Consider the following 18,889-nt stretch of genomic DNA (forward strand, 5'->3'; position numbering starts at 1 on the left):
CTGCTGTGTTGATTTTAAATTAGTGAAAACACAGAAGGATGAACTAATCTGTGAACAGATTTTCTCTGGGGAAAGGGTGAGGATATTTCTATAAACCTGGCTGTGGGATCCAGGCGTGGTGTGTATCTGTGTGCAATATTTGATCATCTCAGCATTCCAGGAATGCAATACCATTAAAAGGTTTTTCAATCGGAATCAATTTTCGGGACATGTTTTCGTTTATCCTTACAACTGTATTCCAGAAAGTAACTGAGGCGTGATGTGATGTATGTGGAGGTTGTCCGGGAGAAAGGCTTATAGATCGTAAGTCAGTGCAAGTTTCCTTTCACAACCATCTGTACAATCAGTTCAGTTTATTGTCATTTAGGACTGAGATGAGGAAAAACCTTTTTCACCCAGAGAGTTGTGAATCTGTGGAATTCTCTGCCACAGAAGGCAGTGGAGGACAATTCACTGGATGTTTTCACAAGAGAGTGGGATTTAGCTCTTAGGGCTAACGGAATCAAGGGATATGGGGAAAAATCAGGAACAGGGTACTGATTTTGGATGATCAGCCATGATCATATTGAATGGCGGTGCGGGTTTGAAGGGCCGAATGGCCTACTCCTGCACCTATTTTCTATGTGTCTGTCACGTGTACCGAGGTGCAGTGAAAAGTTTTTGTTGCGTGACAATACATCAGAAAGACAATACATGATTACAATCGAGCCATTTACAGTGTTACAATAGTAGAGATTCAAGAGTGTGGAGCGATTGTAATGTGCGATTGTAGATCTGCTTCTGTGGCTAGCACGCCAATGGTCACCTGGGTTGGGCGCCATCTTGGACAATACCTGCTGTACCTGACAACCAGTATAGTAAACGCATACCTGCTGATGACCAACCACCAGTCTGAAGAAGGGTCCCAACCCGAAACGTCACCTATCCTTTTCCTCCAGAGATTCCGCCAGACCCGCTGAGTTACTCCAGCACTTTGTGTCTATCTTTGGTGTAAACTAGCATCTGCACTTCTTTGTTTCTACCAATTAAGCACCCGCTTTAATTAACTGAAAGATATTTTTTCCCCTTTTTTAAAAAAAACACAAGATCGACAGGGACTCAAGAAACTGCAGATGCTGGAATCTTGAGCAAAAACATAAAGTGCTGGAGGAACTCGGCGGGTCAGACAGCATCCGTGGAGGGAATGGACAGGCAACGTTTCGGGTCAGGACCCTTCTTCAGACAGATATAATACGGACAGAAGCAGCATTAGTTGAGAGGCAAGATTACAGGAAAAATACACCCAATATTAAAACTTTATTTGGAATCAAAAGAAACCAGAGGAAGTACATTGTGGATTTAAAGTGACGTATGAATAGGAGAAGTAGGAAAAACAACTGCAGATACAGGTTAAAATCGAAGGTAGACACAAAATGCTGGAGGAACTCAGCGGGTCAGGCAGCATGCTGCCTGGCCCACTGAGTTACTCCAGCATTTTGTGGTCTACCTATGAATAGGAGAATCTGAGAACAGAGGGCAACTATTTACAATTGATTAATAGCAGATACTGTAGTGCGGGTAAGTTTGGGAACGTGGACGTTTAAGTCTTTGCTCTGGGAGGTCTCGGGGGGCTTCGTGCTTGTCGTAGTGCTCGGGTTGATAACATTTAGTGAACCTGCTCCCCGCACATTTCTACGCAATCAGGTGAACAGTGCGGTTAATAACAGCTGAAAGAAAATGACTGGGATTCATGACATGCCCTGAAATTAATCGTACTACATTTTCCAATGATCATTTTACATTTTTTATAAATGGCAGTTGCTTTTCTGTTCATCTCTCTCCTCTCACATTTCCTCTCGCCCCCCCCCCCCCACCACAACAGTTAGGAATATTTAAAGAAACGCCCACCTAGCCCATTCAGCCCCAAAAATCACTCTAAAAGTTATCCCAGAGAGAAAGACAAAGTGCTGGAGAAACTCAGCGGGCCAGGCAGCATCTGTGGAGGGAATGTTTCAGGTTGAGACCCATCTTCAAAATGATTGCGGCCCAAAATGTCGTTTAGTTTAGAGATACAGCGCGGAAACAGGCCCTTCGGCCCACCGAGTCCGCACCGACCAGCGATCCCCGCACACTAACACTATCCTACACCCACTAGGGACAATTTTTACATTTACCAAGCCAATTAACCTACAAACCTGCACGTCTTTGGAGTGTGGGAGGAAACCGAAGATCTCGGAGAAAACCCACGCAGGTCACGGGGAGAACGTACAAACTCCGTACAGACGGCACCTGTAGTCGGGATGGAACCCGGGTCTCCGGCGCTGCATTCTCTGTAAGGCAGCAACTCTACCGCTGCGCCACCGTGACCACATGACTCGTCTGTCCATTCCCTCCACGGATGCTGCCTGACCTGCTGAGTTCCTCCAGAGCTTTGTGCTTTGCTGAAGATTCCAGCACCTACAGTTCCTTGCCAGTCCCAGAAACAGAGAGTTGTGTTTGTCGGTGCGTACAACCTCCCACAGCACCTGTGCTCGTGACCTCTCTCCTGGTGCAGGGCTGTGGTTCCCCGAGACCACGCCGCATCCCTCACTCGTCACTGCAGAGCCCTTGGCGTTGAATCTGAACAAGTGCATCTATAAGGGGTCGGCCATTTAGGACTGAGATGAGGAAAAACATTTTCACCCAGAGAGTTGTGAATCTGTGTGGAATTCTCTGCCACAGGAGGCAGTGGAGGCCAATTTGCTGGATGTTTCCAAGAGAGAATTAGAGTTAGATCTTAGGGCTAACGGAATCAAGGATATGGGGAAAAAAGCAGGAACGGGGCACTGATTCTGGATGATCAGTCAATGGTGGTGCTGGCTTGGAGGGCCGAATGGCTTACTCCTGCACCTATTTCCTATGTTTCCACTGCCCTCTCCCTGAACTAACGTGGAATCCATGTTTACCGCAGATGATCCCAAGCCCTTTAGTTACAACCACAGAAGCCTGACGTTCACCGTGGGATCTGAGTGGGTTTGCAGCACAGCCGGCAGCCTTGGAGGGAACAAATCGTCCGTAGGTCAAATGCTGCCCGACCTGTTAACGATGACTTGTGCGTGCCACAGACTCTCTGCACAGCACTTCACAACAATACACACACGTCAGTAAAACAGTCAAATGCAATGCTAGACAAGGACAGTTATGAGAGACCGTGAGGATCGAACATAACAAACGCTGAGGAAAGTCTTTGTGGAAGCAAGTCTGCCGGGGGCACTCGGGGTTAGATGGGGGCGGTGATCACTCCTTCCTCGTGCAGGAATTCCTCCAGCACCTTCACCACGCTGCGCGCCTCGGGCATCTCCACCTGCTCCACCTTGACGTTCTGCAGCAGCACCTCTCCATTGCCGCAGTTCTTCAGGAAGACGAAGCACTTGAACAGGGCGTAGTTGTTGCTCTCGGCCTGCTGAATGTAGCGCTTCAGACTGTTCATGTCCTGGATGGCCTGAGGGAGGGAGACCAGCAGGAGGTGAGAACATGCAACCTGTTGTTATCGGAGTCACACAACACGCAAACAGGCCCCTCACAAGTTCCAGGATAAGGCATTCGGCACATCAAGTCTACTCCGCCATTCAATCATGGCTAATCTATCTTTCCCTCTTAATCCTATTCTCCTGCCTTCTCCCCATAACCCCGGACACCCGTCAGTCTGAAGAAGGGTCTCGACCCGAAACGTTACCCATTCCTTCTCTCCAGAGATGCTGCCTGACCCACTGAGTTACTAGAGCTTTTTGTGTCTACCCCTGACACCCGTACTAATCAAGAATCTATCAATCTCTGCCTTAAAAATATCCACTGACTTGGCCTCCACAGCCGTCTGTGGCGATGAATTCCACAGATTCACCACCCTCTGACTAGAGAAATTCCTCCTCATCTCCTTTCTAAAGCTACGTCCTTTTATTCTGAGACTGTGCCCTCTGGACCTAGACTCTCCCACCAGTGGAAACATCCTCTCCACATCCACTCTGTCCAGCCCTGTCCATGCCGACCTACAGTAGATGCCCCATCTAAACAATAGACAATAGGTGCAGGAGGCCATTCGGCTCTTCGAGCCAGCACCACCATTCAATGTGATCATGGCCGATCATTCTCAATCAGTACCCTGTTCCTGCCTTCTCCCCATAACCCTTGACTCCGCTATCATTAACAGCTCTACCTAGCTCTCTCTTGAATGCATTCAGAGAATTGGCCTCCACTGCCTTCTGAGGCAGAGAATTCCACAGATTTACAACTCTCTGACTGAAAAGGTTTTTCCTCATCTCCGTTCTAAATGGCTTACCCCTTATTCTTAAACTGTGGTCCCTTGTTCTGGACTCCCCCAACATTGGGAACATGTTTCCTGCCTCTAACGTGTCCAACCCCTTAATAATCTTATATGTTTCAATAAGATCCCCTCTCATCCTTCTAAATTCCAGTGTATACAAGCCTAGCCGCTCCAGTCCTTCAACATATGACAGCCCCGCCATTCCGGGAATTAACTTAGTAAACCTACGCTGCACGCCCTCAATAGCAAGAATATCCTTCCTTAAATGTGGAGACCAAAACTGCACACAGTACTCCAGGTGCGGTCTCACTAGGGCCCTATACAACTGCAGAAGGACCTCTTTGCTCCTATACTCAACGCCTCTTGTTATAAAGGCCAACATTCCATTGGCTTTCTTCACTGCCTGCTGTACCTGCATGCTTCCTTTCAGTGACTGATGCACTGGGGAGAAGGCAGATACTAAATTGTTATAGTATCTGCCTCAACTACCTCCTGCAGCAATTCGTTCCACCACCCTTTGAGTTCCTATTAAATCCTTCCTCTCTTATTTTAAAGCAACTTGAATCCTAGACCATGTCACCTTTAATTTAAAATTCTCCAGAATCTGGCGTAGGAGGAAGGGATTGTTGCCCTCTTGGATGTTTAAAAAGGAAGGAACCCAGTCTTCACAGAACTTGTTGCTCACTGCAAGAAAAATAAACAAAGTGACGAGAAAAGGGGGGTTGCTCTCACAGAACAGGAGGTAAACTCATTTTATAGACAGGGCGGCACGGTGGCGCAGCGGTAGAGTTGCTGCCTTACAGCGCCAGAGACACGGATTCGACTCTGACTATGGGCGCTGTCTGTATGAAGTTTGTACGCTCTCCCCGTGACCTGCATGGGTTTTCCCAGGGAGCACTGGTTTCCTCCCACACTCCAAAGACGTGCAGGCTTGTAAGTTAATTGGCTTCAGTAAAATTGTAAATTGTCCCGAGTGTGTGTAGGATAGTGTTAATGTGCGGGGATCGCCGGTCGGCACGGACTCAGTGGGTCGAAGGGCCTGTTTCTGCAATGTATTTATAAACTAAACTAAAATAAATCGGTCACTTTTTACCTCCTATTAAAGATCCACACAAATTCAAGTCCTCATCCCAGTTATGTGAATTTTCGCGCCCCAGATTGTAAATCAGTCCTCCATCATACCCGTTCCTCAGCACTGTCCAAAAAGGGGGTTAAAGACTGTCGGGCCAGCGTCAGGGAAGGAAGTGAGCATCAGCCCTGGCGGCGCAGTGGCCGAGCCACTGCCTCACAGCGCCACAAACCCGTGTTCTAATTAGAGGAAGGACATCACTACTATTGAGGGAGTGCAGCGTAGGTTCACCAGGTTAATTCCCGGGATGGCGGCTGGCGTACGATGAAAGAATGGGTCAACTGGGCTTGTATTCGCTGGAGTTTAGACGGATGAGAGGGGGTCTTATAGAAACATATAAAATTCTTAGAGGATTGGACAGGCTAGATGCAGGGAAAATGTTCCCGATGTTGGGGGAGTCCAGAACTGGGGGTCAAAGTGCAAGAATAAGGGATAGGCCATTTAGGACTGAGATGAGGAAAGACTTTTCCACCCAGAGTTGTGAATCTGTGGAACTCTCTGCCACTGAAGCAGTGGAGGCCAATTCACTGGATGTTTTCAAGAGAGAGATTTAGCTCTTAGGACTAAGGGAATCAAGGGATATGGGGAGAAAGCCAGAACGGGGTACTGATTTTGGATGAGTAGCGCAGCGGTAGAGTTGCTGCTCTACAGCGAATGCAGCGCCGGAGACTCAGGTTCGATCCTGACTACGGGTGCTGCACTGTAAGGAGTTTGTACGTTCTCCCCGTGACCTGCGTGGGTTTTCTCCAAGATCTTCGGTTTCCTCCCACACTCCAAAGACGTACAGGTATGTAGGTTAATTGGCTGGGTAAATGTAAAAATTGTCCCTAGTGGGTGTAGGATAGTGTTAATGTACGGGGATCGCTGGGCGGCACGGACTTGGTGGGCCGAAAAGGCCTGTTTCCGGCTGTATATATATGATATATGATATGATATGATCATATTGAATAGTAGTGCTGGCTCAAAGGGCCGAATGGCCTACTCCTGCACCTATTTTCTATGTTTCTATGTTCGATCCTGACCTCGGATGCTGTGCTGTCTGATGGAGTTTGCATGTTCCCTGCATTTCCACCTAAAAGCTTCTTACTCCTAACAGAGTCCAGCAATTTAACTGCATTGTCCCAGGGAAGCGGTTGGTCGTTTAGGACTGGAATCTGGGTAAATATCTTGGTTCCAATCTTAGAATTGAAAAAAGTTCAGTTTAGAGATACAACATGAATCAGGCTCTGCAGCCCACTGAGTCCACGCCGACCATCGATAATCATCGATCACTCGTTCTAATTTGTCTCACTTTCTCATCCACTCCCTACACACTAGGGGGCAATTCACCTACAAACCCGCATGTCTTTGGTTTGTGGGAGGAAACTGGAGCACCTGGAGGAAACCCACTTGGTCACAGGGAGAACGTACAAACTCCACACACAAACAGACAGCACCCGAGGTCAGGATCAAACCCGGATCTCTGGCATTGTGAGCCAGCAGGAAGAGTGGAAGTGAAGTGTTTTTTCAGCCACAATCTGACTGAGGGTATCGTCTTCCCTTGCTACAACTTCTCAGCTGCGTGTTTGGGTTGCCAAGGCCGGGAGCTGAGTGGCACAGTCGCCACTCAGTGAGGTTTGGGCAAGCTTGGTATTCCCGCGCGGTGCCCACCTGCTCAGTATGACCGGGGGGGGTTTTGAGGACCCTACCTGCGTTGGTGACAGTGGGAGTTGGCCCGCTGCAGTCCACAACGATGGCTTTCTGCTGCTCCTGGGCCATGGCCTTGCACAGTGAAGCCAGGGTGTCCTCCTGCATCAGGCCCTGAAGGCTGGCGGCGCAGAGAAACCTGCAGCAAACCCAGACCCAGCGGCAATAGTTCAAAACTCCTCACATTCTCCGCGATTCTTTTTAACAGTTACGCTACAAAGCTGGGAAACTTTATTCTGCACCCTTTGCCCTCTCTGCCTTTTGTACTTGAGTTTGGCTTGATTGTGTTTATGTGTAGTATTATCTGAATTGATTGGATAGCATGCAAAACAAAGCTTTTCACTGTAACTCGGTAAGGGCAACAATAAAAAAACCTGAACCAAGACTAACCCTTGACCAACATCATTAGCTCTATTTTGGTCCCATTACACTCCTGTGAAATTAAACTTGAATATTTTACTATTGTACAGCACTAAAAGGACCGAGGTCTTGCTTTTGCTGAGTTAACGTCAGTCCCTTTGGCTGAGAGCAGTCAACAGCTTAATAACCCAGCAGTTGCACAAGGGTGTGAAAGGTTACGGGGAGAAGGCAGGAGAATGGGGTTGAGAAGGAGATAGATCGGCCATGATTAAATGACAGAGTGGACTCGATGGGCCGAATGGCCTAATTCTGCTCCTATGACGTGAGCTTCTGAGGTCAAAAATCACCTGATGTTTGTTAACGAGCACATTGATTAATAGGCATTTCACTAAGGCTTTTCACCGTACCTCGGTACACGTGACAATAAACTAAACTCGACAGCATGGCGGTGCTAGCTAATAGCTATAACATTCAATTCACAGTTCCGAGGATTTCTTACCATTCAATGGCCTGTTTGATTTTACTGTCTGCACCTTGAACATCAACTGGGGTGTGACTCAGAGCCTAAAAAAATGCAAGCACATGGTATCAGAGGAGTGCACGTGAACACAGCATTTCGAAGGTATCACAAAATGGTGGAGTAACTCAGCGGGTCAGGCAGCATCCCTGGAGAGAAGGAATGAGTGACGTTTCGGGTCGAGACCCTTCTTCAGACTGATGTCAGGGGAGGTGGCGGGTCCCGCCCCCTCCCCTGACATTAGTCTGAAGAAGGGTCCCGACCCGAAACGTCACCCATTCCTTCTCCCCTGAAATGCTGCCTGACCCGCTGAGTTACTCCACCATTTTGTGATACCTTCGATTTGTACCAGCATCTGCAGTTATTTTCCTGAACATGGCATTTGGAATCTACCCACAGTTTCAATAGTTAAGACATTCGACCCTGCCCTTTTGAACAGTACGAATCAAAAAATACTGAGAGATTAAAGGTTTTATTCCTGACTATTCCAAGGCAAAATGCTGGAGTAACTCAGCGGGTCAGGCAGCATCTCTGGAGAACATGGATAGGTGACATTTCACAGAGTGCTGGAGTAACTCAGCGGGTCAGGTAGCCTCTCTGGAGAACATGGATAGGTGACGTTTCACAGAGTGCTGGAGTAACTCAGCGGGTCAGGCAGCATCTCTGGAGAACACGGATAGGTGACGTTTCACAGAGTGCTGGAGTAACTCAGCGGGTCAGGCAACATCTCTGGAGAACATGGATAGGTGACGTTTCACAGAGTGCTGGAGTAACTCAGCGGGTCAGGTAGCATCTCTGGAGAGCATGGATAGGTGACGTTTCACAGAGTGCTGGAGTAACTCAGTGGGTCAGGCAGCATCTCTGGAGAAAATGGGCAGGTGATGTTTCTGAACCTTTTTAATATCTCTACTTTCCCTCTCCCTGACACTCAGTCCGAAGAAGGGTCTCGATCCGAAACGTCACTGATTCCTTTGCTGCCTGACCCACTGAGTCACTCCAGAATTTTGCATTTATCTTCGGTGTAAACCAGCATCTATGCAGTTCCTTCCAATACAGGTGATGTTTCGGGTCGGGAACAGTGAGAAACAGACTCAGACTGAGATTAGTTTATCTTGGCATCATGTTCAGCACGGACATTGTGGGCTGAAGGGCCTGTGCTGTATTGTTCTCTGTTCTAAGCGAGAGTCAGATGGAGGGTAGCGTGAAGGAAGGAGTGGGCGGTCACGGTGGCGCGGCGGTAGAGTTGCTGCCTTACAATGCTCACAGCGCCAGAGACCCGGGTTCGACCATGACTGCTGGTGCTGTCTATACGGAGTTCGTACGTTCTCCCTGTGACCGCTTGGGTTTTCTCTCAGATTTTCGATTTCCTCCTACACTCCAAAGACGTGCAGGTTTGTAGGTTAATTGGCTTGGTATAAAGGCAAGTTGGCCCTAGTGTGTGTAGGATAGTGTTAATGTGCGGGGATCGTTGGGTCGGTGCGGACTCGGCGGGCCGAAGGGCCTGTTCCCGCGCTGAATCTCTAAACTAAACTAAAACTAAGCCCACCACTTGTGGTGTGTAATGAGAGCAGGGCATTCCCGACACTATCCCGGTTTTCCGGTACTCACGGCCCGCAGCAGAATGGAAAGCTTTCCCTGGAACAGTTGCACCACTCTGTGAATGTAGAGCACGGCCTCCTCGTACCAGCTGCTCAGGTACGGCTGGATGTGGGGCTCGGCAGCCGAAGCCTGAGGTGAAACACAAGGTGAAACACAAGGTGGTTCCAGTCAGCATGGAACAAAGCACACAGCGCTGGGGTAACTCAGCAGGCCAGGCAACATCTCTGGAGAAAGGGAATAAGTGGCATTCCAGGTCAGAACCCTTCTTCATACTGAAAGATAGAGAAGCCCAGGACTAAACATGGCCTTCTGTTCTGATCTTCTCTTTCAGCCTGAAGGTTTATGACCCAAAACGCCACCTATTCCTTTTCACCAGAGATGCTGCCTGATCCGTTGAGTTGCTGCAGCATTTTGTGTGTATTCTTCTCAAAAAAGCAACACTGAACCTCACATCTAAAAGGTCAACTCCAACTTGTTTTTGTTTAATCCAGCTGTATTAGGGGATGTAGCTGGATGGCACACTTGGGATTTCCGCTCTACGGGACATGGGACTGTAGCTGGACAGAGCGCAGAGAAGATTTACAAGGATGTTGCTAGGACTCAAAGGCCTGGACTATAGGGAGAGGTTGGGCGGGAGGTTGAGGGGTAATCTTATACGTGTATTAAATCATGAGCGGAATAGACAGGTTGAACGCACAGAGTAATTTTCCCCAGGGTAAAGGAAGCAAGAGGATCTTTAGTCAGAGGGTGGTGAATCTGCAGAATTCATTGCCACAGAAGGCTGTGGAGACCAAGTCAGTGGATATTTTTAAGGCAGAGAGATAGATTTTTGATTAGTACAGGTGTGATAGGTTATGGGGAGAAGGCAGGGGAATGGGGTTAGGAGGGAGAGATAGCTCAGCCATGATTGAATGGCGGAGTAGACTTGATGTGCCGAATGGCCTAATTCTACTCCTGTCATTTAGGACCTTATGACCTGAGAGAACTGTTGTGATTTCAATGTAAACTAAAAAAAAAATCCCTTACCTCAGAATACAAGTAAGGCTGTAATCCTTGTGCATATTTATCCAATTCGATTCTGAAAGTATGGTCTTGTTAAGTAAATAAATGTTGGCATTGCAATAAGATAATAAAAACTGCAGCATTCACTGATACAAAATCTGGACTCCACTTTGCCTGTCCCGTCCAGTGAAAACAGGTCTCCTTGCAGTTACACAGAGTGGATTCCCAATCTAAGATCCTGGGTTTCAGTTTAGAAACATAGAAAATAGGTCATTCAGCCCTTTGAGCCAGCACCGCCATTCAATATGATCATGGCTGATCATCCAGAATCAGTACCCCGTTCCTGCTTTCTCCCCATATCCCTTGATTCCGTTAGCCCTAAGAACTAAATCTAACTCTCTCTTGAAAACATCCAGTGAATTGGCTTCCACTGCCTTCTGTGACAGAGAATTCCACAGATTCACAACTGCCTGGGTGAAAACGTTTTTCCTCATCTCAGTCCTAAATGGCCTCATTAGTCACATTATTGTCACATGTGTGATTCGAGGATGGTTGGGTTAACGTATGATGAGCGTTTGATGGCACTGGGCCTGTACTCCCAGGAGTTTAGGAGGAACCTCATCGAAGCTCACCGAATAATTGAAAGTCCTGGATAGAGTGGATGTGGAGAGGATGTTTCCACTAGTGGGAGAGTCTGGGACCAGAGGGCACGGCCTCAGAATTAAAGGATGTACCTTTGGAAAGGAGATGAGGAGAAATTTATGAACCTCTGTATCAAGGTACAGTGAAAATCTTTGCCCTGCATGCTATCCAGTTAGATAATACTATACAATAAAACAGTCAAAGCAAACTCCAGTACAACAGCTAGATCAAAGATACAGAATGCAGAATATAGTTCTCAGCATTGTAGCTCATCAGTTCCAGAGACAATGTCCATTGTCCGCAATGGAGTAGAGGTGAATTGGACAGTACCCTGGCTTATGGAAGGGCCGTTCAGAAGCCTGATAACAGAGGGGAAGAAGCTGTTCCTGAGTCTGGTGGTGCGCGCTTTCAAGCTTCTGTGCCAACGAATTAAGCTATGATTCTATTATGAAAATTATTGCCATTCAAAAGTTCTCCAAAGGGTGTAAGGTGCTTAGTGTCACCTTGCAAGGGATGGAAAAGGTGCTATAAAAATGAAATCACCCATTTCTTCCTCCTCTGCAGAATTTGTCTTGTGAAAGGTTCAGTGATTTAGCATTGACCTACTGTTTCTAGTACAGTAGAACTACATCTGCTTGTAGTAGATTTTGTGTACATTTATACCACCTACATTTCCCAGTGTTACTCACACACACATGCCCAGCATTATTTATTGTGTAGGTGAAAGATCACTGGCCAACTCTTCCCCCCATCTCCACACTAAGCCCTTCCCCTAGCGCCTGCCTGCCTGCCTCTGGTCAGCAAACACCGCACAAAGCTTAGTTTAGAGGTACAGCAGGGAAACAGGCCCTTCGGCCCATCATGTCCGCACCGACCTGCGATCCCCGCACACTTACACTATCCTACACACACTAGGGACAATTGACATTTATACCAAACCAATTAACCTACAAGCCTGTACGTCTTTGGAGTGTGGGACGAAACCAAAGATCTTGGAGAAGACCTATCGCAGGTCACGGGGAGAACGTACAAACTCCGTACAGACAGCACCCGTCGTCAGGATGGAACCCGGGTCTGTGGCGATGTGAGGCAGCAGCTCTACCCGCTGCACCATGGTACGGCGACTACATGTACATGTCGTGGGGTGAGCTTGTAGAATGGCCAGGAATCTTTGGCCATCGAAGGATATAGTTCCAGGCTTTTCTCTGTGCTCCCCACGAAACAGAGCACGTAATCGGTGACCATGGCTTTGGACAACTCGTCACCCTCTGTCGCTGCCAGCTGCTCTGGTGGCTGAAGGACGCAATAGTAACAAGCCATAGCTTGCTGCTCGGCGATGCTGTAAACACACACACTTTGGTTTTGCATAGTCATTAACTTCACATCATTAACATTGCACATCTAAAGCAGAGGTAAAGCTGCCAATCCCAACCAAAGAACAGCTACCACCTGGAAGACCTGAAGGTCCCTCAAAAGGCTTGGTACAGGGATGGGCCGATGCAAGACCAATATGAGCAAATGGGGCTATGCAGATGCGGCAGACACAGAATGTGAAGGTGGAACATCTGTACAATCCATGCCACACCTACGAAGATGCCCACTTCTTGGTGAACAACGCTGCCTGGAAGATCTAGCGGTGGCAAACGAGAAGGCTGTCCACTGTGCAAGAGCCTGGTCCAACATTTGAAACATAGATGATGGACATGAAAGAAGAAGAAACAGAGGTCTTGATTAGGACGGGTGTCAGGGGCTATGGAGAGAATGCAGGAGAATGGGATTGAGAGGGAAAGATAGATCAGCCATGATTGAATGGCAGAGTAGACTTGATGGGCTGAATGGCCTAATTCTGCTCCTATCACATATGATTTCTTCCCATTGCTCCGGTTTCCTCCCACATCGCGGGTTTGTAGGTTAATTGGCCCTCTGTAAATTGCCTCTCGTGTGCAGGGTGTGGATGAGAAAGTGAGGCAACATAGAACTAGTGTGTACATACGATCGATGGTCAGAATGGACTGAAGGGTCTGTTTCATGTTTTGCATCTTTCAATCAATCAATTCGTTCTACTCGAAGATCTCATGGCATTTCACCATATACAGACTATTATTTTTCAACCTGCATCACGAAACAGATAATGTGTGTAGGAAAGAACTGCAGATGCTAGTTTAAGTGGAAGGTGGACGCAAAATGCTGGAGTAACTCAGCGGGACAGGCAGCATCTCTGGAGAGAAGGAATGGGGTGACGTTTCAGGTCGAGACTCTTCTTCAGACTGTTCAGATGACAACTGCAGTTCTGGGCATGGTGCTTACCTCAGCTCCACCGCTGCTATGGTGCCCATTCCCGCAAACAGTGTCCCTTTGCTGAGCCGCTTTATCAGGAACGTTCGAAGCTCCGTTTCTGCCTCTATGGACAGGTTGGAGGCCACCAAAGAGAGGCTGCGGGAAACAGAGGGTTTCATTACTCTGCAGAGCAGAACCAAGGTGCCGCACAAATTCAAACCGACCGAGATTCCATCTACAGGCACACACCCCAGTGCTCAGAGAACATAGAACTGTACGGTGGAGGAAGGAACTGCAGATGCTGGTTTAAACCAAAGTTAGACACAAAAAGCTGGAGTAACTCAGCGGGACAGGCAGCGTCTCTGGAGAGGAATGGGTGCCGTTTCGGGTTGAGACCCTTCTTCAGATAGAACGGTACAGTGTAGACACATGGAAACAAAGACCCGAAACATCACCTATCCATGTTCTCCAGTGATGCTGCCTGACCCACTGAGTTACTTCAGCACTTTGTGAAACGTCACCTATCCATGTTCCCCGGAGATGCTGTCTGACCCACTGAGTTACTCCAGCACTCTATGAAACGTCACCTATCCATGTTCTCCAGAGATGCTGCCTGACTGGTGATAAATAATAGTCCATGCACTGGAGAAAACTTCAGCAAATGTCATAAACTCTTTGGAGAGCACAGATCGAGCTTGATTTAACACCTTGGCTGAAAGCCATCGCTTTGACGGTGCAGCACTCTTTCTGTGTTACATAGAAGTGTTAGCCTAGTTCCTGAGTTACTAGACTTTGTGTCTTATTTTTGTAAATCAGCATCTCCAGTTCCTTGTGTCTGAGATTAGTTAATCATTGCATCATGCTCGGCACAGACAATGTAGGCCGAAGGGCCTGTTCCTGTGCTGTACTGTTCTATGTTCTGTAGGCGATCAATATTTATTCCAATACAAACACTGTATCGTGTTAACATGCTACAAGGCATCTTACCCTCCAATACAGAATGTCAAAAATTCTGTCTGCAGTAGCCTACCATGGAATTTAATCAGAAAAAATGTCCATGGAACGTTTAGTGTATTATTGTCAAGTGTACCGAGGTAGTGAAAAGCTTTTTGTTGCATGCTATCCAGTCAATGAAAATACATGATTACAATCAAGCCATCCAGCGTACAAATACATTATAAAGGGTATGGCGTTTAGTGCAAGATAAAGTCCAGTAAAGTCCAATTAAAGATAGTTCAACGATCTCCAATGAGGTAGATGGGAGGTCAGTACCACTCTCTAGTTGGTGAGAGGACGGTTCAGTTGCCTGATAACCGCTGGGAAGAAATTGTTCCTGAATCTGGAGGTATGTGTTCACAAACTTCTATACCTCTTGTCAGAGCACGGGCTTCCATTACCTGAGATCCTCCTGAGACAGTGTTTCCTTGGGGAAAGAGTCCGATGATCCGGTTCTTCTGTGTCCCATGTCTCCACTGTCTCCGAGTTGCTGAGATCTGCGAAGAAGAGTTGTGGTTATCCCTCCATGGCCATAATCCACTCTGACCCTCAGTACACAGCTGTGGCTCAGAGGGGAGTGTTCCACCTCGGAGTGGGAAGACCAATCATTCCCACCACCACCCAGACTTGGGCACATAATCTACGGCACTCACTGTGGTGGGCAAGCAACACTGTCAAAGGAACCTGATTCAAAATGAGACACGCAACAAGGCTCTGTCAGGTGCTCAGAGAGTAAACAAATACTCTGGCAAATTTAGACACTAGAGATATAGCACGGAAACAGGCCCTTCGGCCCACCGAGTCCATGCCGACCAGTGATCACCCCATACACTAGCACTATCCTTCACACCAGGGACAATTTACAAGCCAATTAACCTGCAAACCTGCACGTCTTTGGAATGTGGGGGGAAACCAGAGCACCCGGAGGAAACCCACGCGGTCACAGTGAGAACGTACAAACTCCGAACAGACAGCACCCGTGGTGTAGATCAAACCTGGGTCTGTGGTGCCGTAAGGCAGCAACTCTACCGCTGCACCACTGTGCTGCCCCTAATTCAATAAAGAAATAAACTGAGATTTTCCATTTCTGCCTCCACCATCCCCCCTGGCAGCACGTTCCAGGCACTCATCATCCTCTGTGATTCCCGCACATCTCCTTTAAATTTTGTTCCTTTCACCTTAAAGCGAAGCCCTTTAATCTTTGACATTTCCACCTGGGATAAAAGGTATGACTGTGTCCTCTATCAATGTCTCATAAATTTTATATACGTCTATGCTTGTTTTTAAGTTGACATGTCTTGCGTGTCACACTCAGACTGCAAACACAGGGCTCTAACATCCCCCATTCTCTTTCAAATTATTTTATTCACCCTGAAAAGGATTCTCCCTAGTTTATTTGGCCACTGTAAATTGTCCCTCGTATAGGTGAGTGGCGAAAGGTGGTGGATGGAGGACCTAATGCAACATAAGGAGAAGCGGGCTAATGTAGGATTAAGTGTGACTGGTGATCAGTGGGCCGAAGGGCCTATTTGCCTGCTGTATTTCTCTGACTGGGAACTAGAAGTTACAATAGAGCATGGTCATCAATTAGTCTAACTGGAAATAATGCCAACAGGAGCCGATGATTTTTGTTTTGAAGCATGGATGCTGTTTTCAATGTGGGAAGTAAATAACACCAAATCTACACTAGGTTTTGGGGCAGAGTGGTGGAGGAGGAGAGGAAAAAGAGAGAGTGGAGTTAAGGGGGAGAGGAGGAAGTTGAGGGGGAGAGGAAGGAGTTGAGGGGAAGGAGGAGGGAAGGGGAAAGTAGGAGGAAGGAGGTGAGAGGGGAGAGTTGAGTTGAGGAGGGGAGGGGAGGGGTTGAGGAGAGGGGAAGAGGGGGGAGAGGAGGGGATGGTGAGGAGAGGAGGGGAGAAGGGGTTGAGGGTGAGGGGAGGAAGGAGTGAGGCGAGGGAGTGAGGGTGAGTGTGGAGAGAGTGAGAGGGAGTGTGGAGGGGGTGAGGAGAGGGGGTGAGGAGAGGGAGTGAGGAGTGGGAGTGAGTGAGGGAGTGTGGAGGGGGTGAGGGGAGGGAGTGAGGATGGAGTGAGGATGGAGAAGGGGTGAGGAGAAGGGATGAGGATAGTGAGGAGGTGAGGGGAGGGGGTGAGGGGTGAGGGGAGAGGGTGTGGGGAGGGTGAAGGGAGGGGAAGAGGGGGGAGAGGAGGGGATGGTGAGGAGAGGAGGGGAGAAGGGGTTGAGGGTGAGGGGAGGAAGGAGAGAGGCGAGGGAGTGAGGAGAGGGAGTGAGGGTGAGTGTGGAGAGAGTGAGGAGAGGGAGTGTGGAGAGGGGGTGAGGAGAGGGGGTGAGTGTGAGGAGAGGGTGAGGAGAGGGGGTGTGGAGAGGGGGTGTGGAGAGGGGGTGAGGAGGGGGTGAGTGTGAGGAGAGGGGGTGTGGAGAGGGGGTGAGAGGGGGTGAGGAGAGGGAGTTGAGGGTGAGTGTGGAGAGGGTGAGGAGAGGGGGTGTGGAGAGGGAGTTGAGGGTGAGTGTGGAGAGGGTGAGGAGAGGGGGTGAGTGTGAGGAGAGGGGGTGAGAGGGGGTGTGGAGAGGGAGTTGAGGGTGAGGGAGTGAGGATGGAGAAGGGGTGAGGAGAGGGGGAGGGGAGGGGAGGGGGAGTGTGGAGAGGAGGGAGGAGAAGGGGGGGGGGGGGGAGGGGGTGTGGGGGGAGTTTGAGGAGGGGGGGGGGGGGGGGTGAGGACCCGCCATGACCCTCTGCCTCAGGTACAGGCTGTAATAAGCGTCCATTTGCCGCGCATCTCCGGCCGGCTCCAATGGCGGCGGCTCCTCCTCCTCCTCCTCCCCGCCGGCTCGGCCTCGGTCTCGGCCTCCGCCTCCTTCTCATCACCGTCCAGCGAGTCCTGGAAGGAGCTCTGGCTGATCATCGCGGTCTCTGTCGGTCCCGGGGCCGGGGCCTGGACCCTACTCCGGCTCCGGGCTTCGGGCCTGGTCCTGTCCGCTCCGGGATCCCAGCTCAAACCTCCCTCCCCCTCTCTCCCACTCCTCCCCCCTCTCCCACCCCTCCCCCTCTCCCACCCCTCCCCCTCTCCCCCACCCCTCCCCCTCTCCTCCTCCTCCCCCTCTCTCCTCCTCCTCCTCTCTCCTCCTCCCTCTCTCTCCTCCTCCTCCCCCCTCTCCCACCCCTCCCCTCTCTCCTCCTCCCCCTCTCTCCTCTCTCCTCCTCCTCCCTCTCTCTCCTCCCCCTCCCCCCTCTCTCCTCCTCCTCCCTCTCTCTCCTCCCTCTCTCCTCCTCCTCCTCCCCCTCTCTCCTCCTCCTCCCCCTCCTCTCCTCCTCCTCTCTCCTCCTCCCTCTCTCTCCTCCTCCTCCCCCCTCTCCCACCTCCCTCCCCTCTCTCCTCCTCCCCCTCTCTCCTCCTCCTCCCCCCCTCTCTCCTCCCCCTCTCCTCCTCCCCCTCTCCCCTCCTCCCCCCTCTCCCTCCCTCTCTGCCCCCACAACACTCCGGACGCAGCCCCTTCTCCCCGCACTAATGTTCCATCTCCTTTCTCTTCCTGTATTGAATGATGCTGCACTTCAAATGTACATTTAAATTTACTTCAACTTTAATTCCCTACGTTGAATTGTTTGTTTTTGTGTGTATGTATATATATTTGTGTGTATATATATACTAGACCAAGTGGGCCCATAACTCATTGGCCATTGTGATGTTGGGAAAAATCGCACTTTTTTCTTTAAAATAAATGCCTTTAAAAAAAAAATCTCAGTGAAAATCGTGATTTTTCTTTAAAATGTTTTTTTTCTGCATTGGTCTAGCACCCTCCCTCACTCCATCCCCTCAACCCCTCTTCTTCCCCACCCACTCTCCCCCCCTTCCCCTCCCACACCCCAGTCACCCACTCCATCCCCCCTTATCTCCTCCCTCCATTCTTAGGGGCTCTCTGTCGGCGCCGCCATTCCCGCCCGTCGGGTTTCCATTGTGACGTCGAACATGGAGGTATTACTGGGCATGGGCGGCTGACGGGCACAGCATGTGGAAAAGGATTTATTAAAGTTTAAAATGTGAATAACAAAATATAACAATTTGAACGTTAATAGGATTTCTTGATGCAGGAATTTTCAACATCAACATTTCCCCTTTTCACAACAGGAAGGAGTTGGTGAAAATCGCCACACCAAAAGGTAAGAATGCCGCCAAAAGGCTCATCGTTCTTTTTGCATAGATGTCAAAGAGTTCTGTCCACCACTTCAAAGCTCTCCCTCCTAATCATCGGGCACTCATCCCGAACAATCAGTCTCACACTCCTGATCAAATGAACCATGTTGGAGTTCTTCTCAATGTTGCACATGGTATTATCGGTCACTTCGATGGGTATCTTGAATCGAGAATGTGCAGTTCTTCCACCAGGCAT

At 49.2% G+C, this 18,889-nt stretch overlaps 1 protein-coding gene across 1 annotated transcript; it reads right to left on the reverse strand.

Moving 5' to 3' along the window:
• Positions 1-386: 386 nt before the first annotated feature.
• On the reverse strand, positions 387-17,524 carry c6h17orf75 (chromosome 6 C17orf75 homolog). Its single transcript, XM_078401472.1, is given in 11 exon segments — positions 387-3,460; positions 4,860-4,963; positions 7,097-7,233; positions 7,954-8,018; positions 9,580-9,699; positions 10,597-10,654; positions 12,404-12,553; positions 13,522-13,647; positions 14,889-14,984; positions 17,235-17,323; positions 17,326-17,524. Coding segments are annotated over 11 exon segments (1,248 nt in total). The 5' UTR covers positions 17,407-17,524; the 3' UTR covers positions 387-3,238.
• Between the last annotated feature and the right edge of the window lie 1,365 nt (positions 17,525-18,889).

This window comes from Rhinoraja longicauda, chromosome 6 (genome assembly GCF_053455715.1).
Source record: "Rhinoraja longicauda isolate Sanriku21f chromosome 6, sRhiLon1.1, whole genome shotgun sequence".
Lineage (NCBI taxonomy): Eukaryota > Metazoa > Chordata > Chondrichthyes > Rajiformes > Arhynchobatidae > Rhinoraja > Rhinoraja longicauda.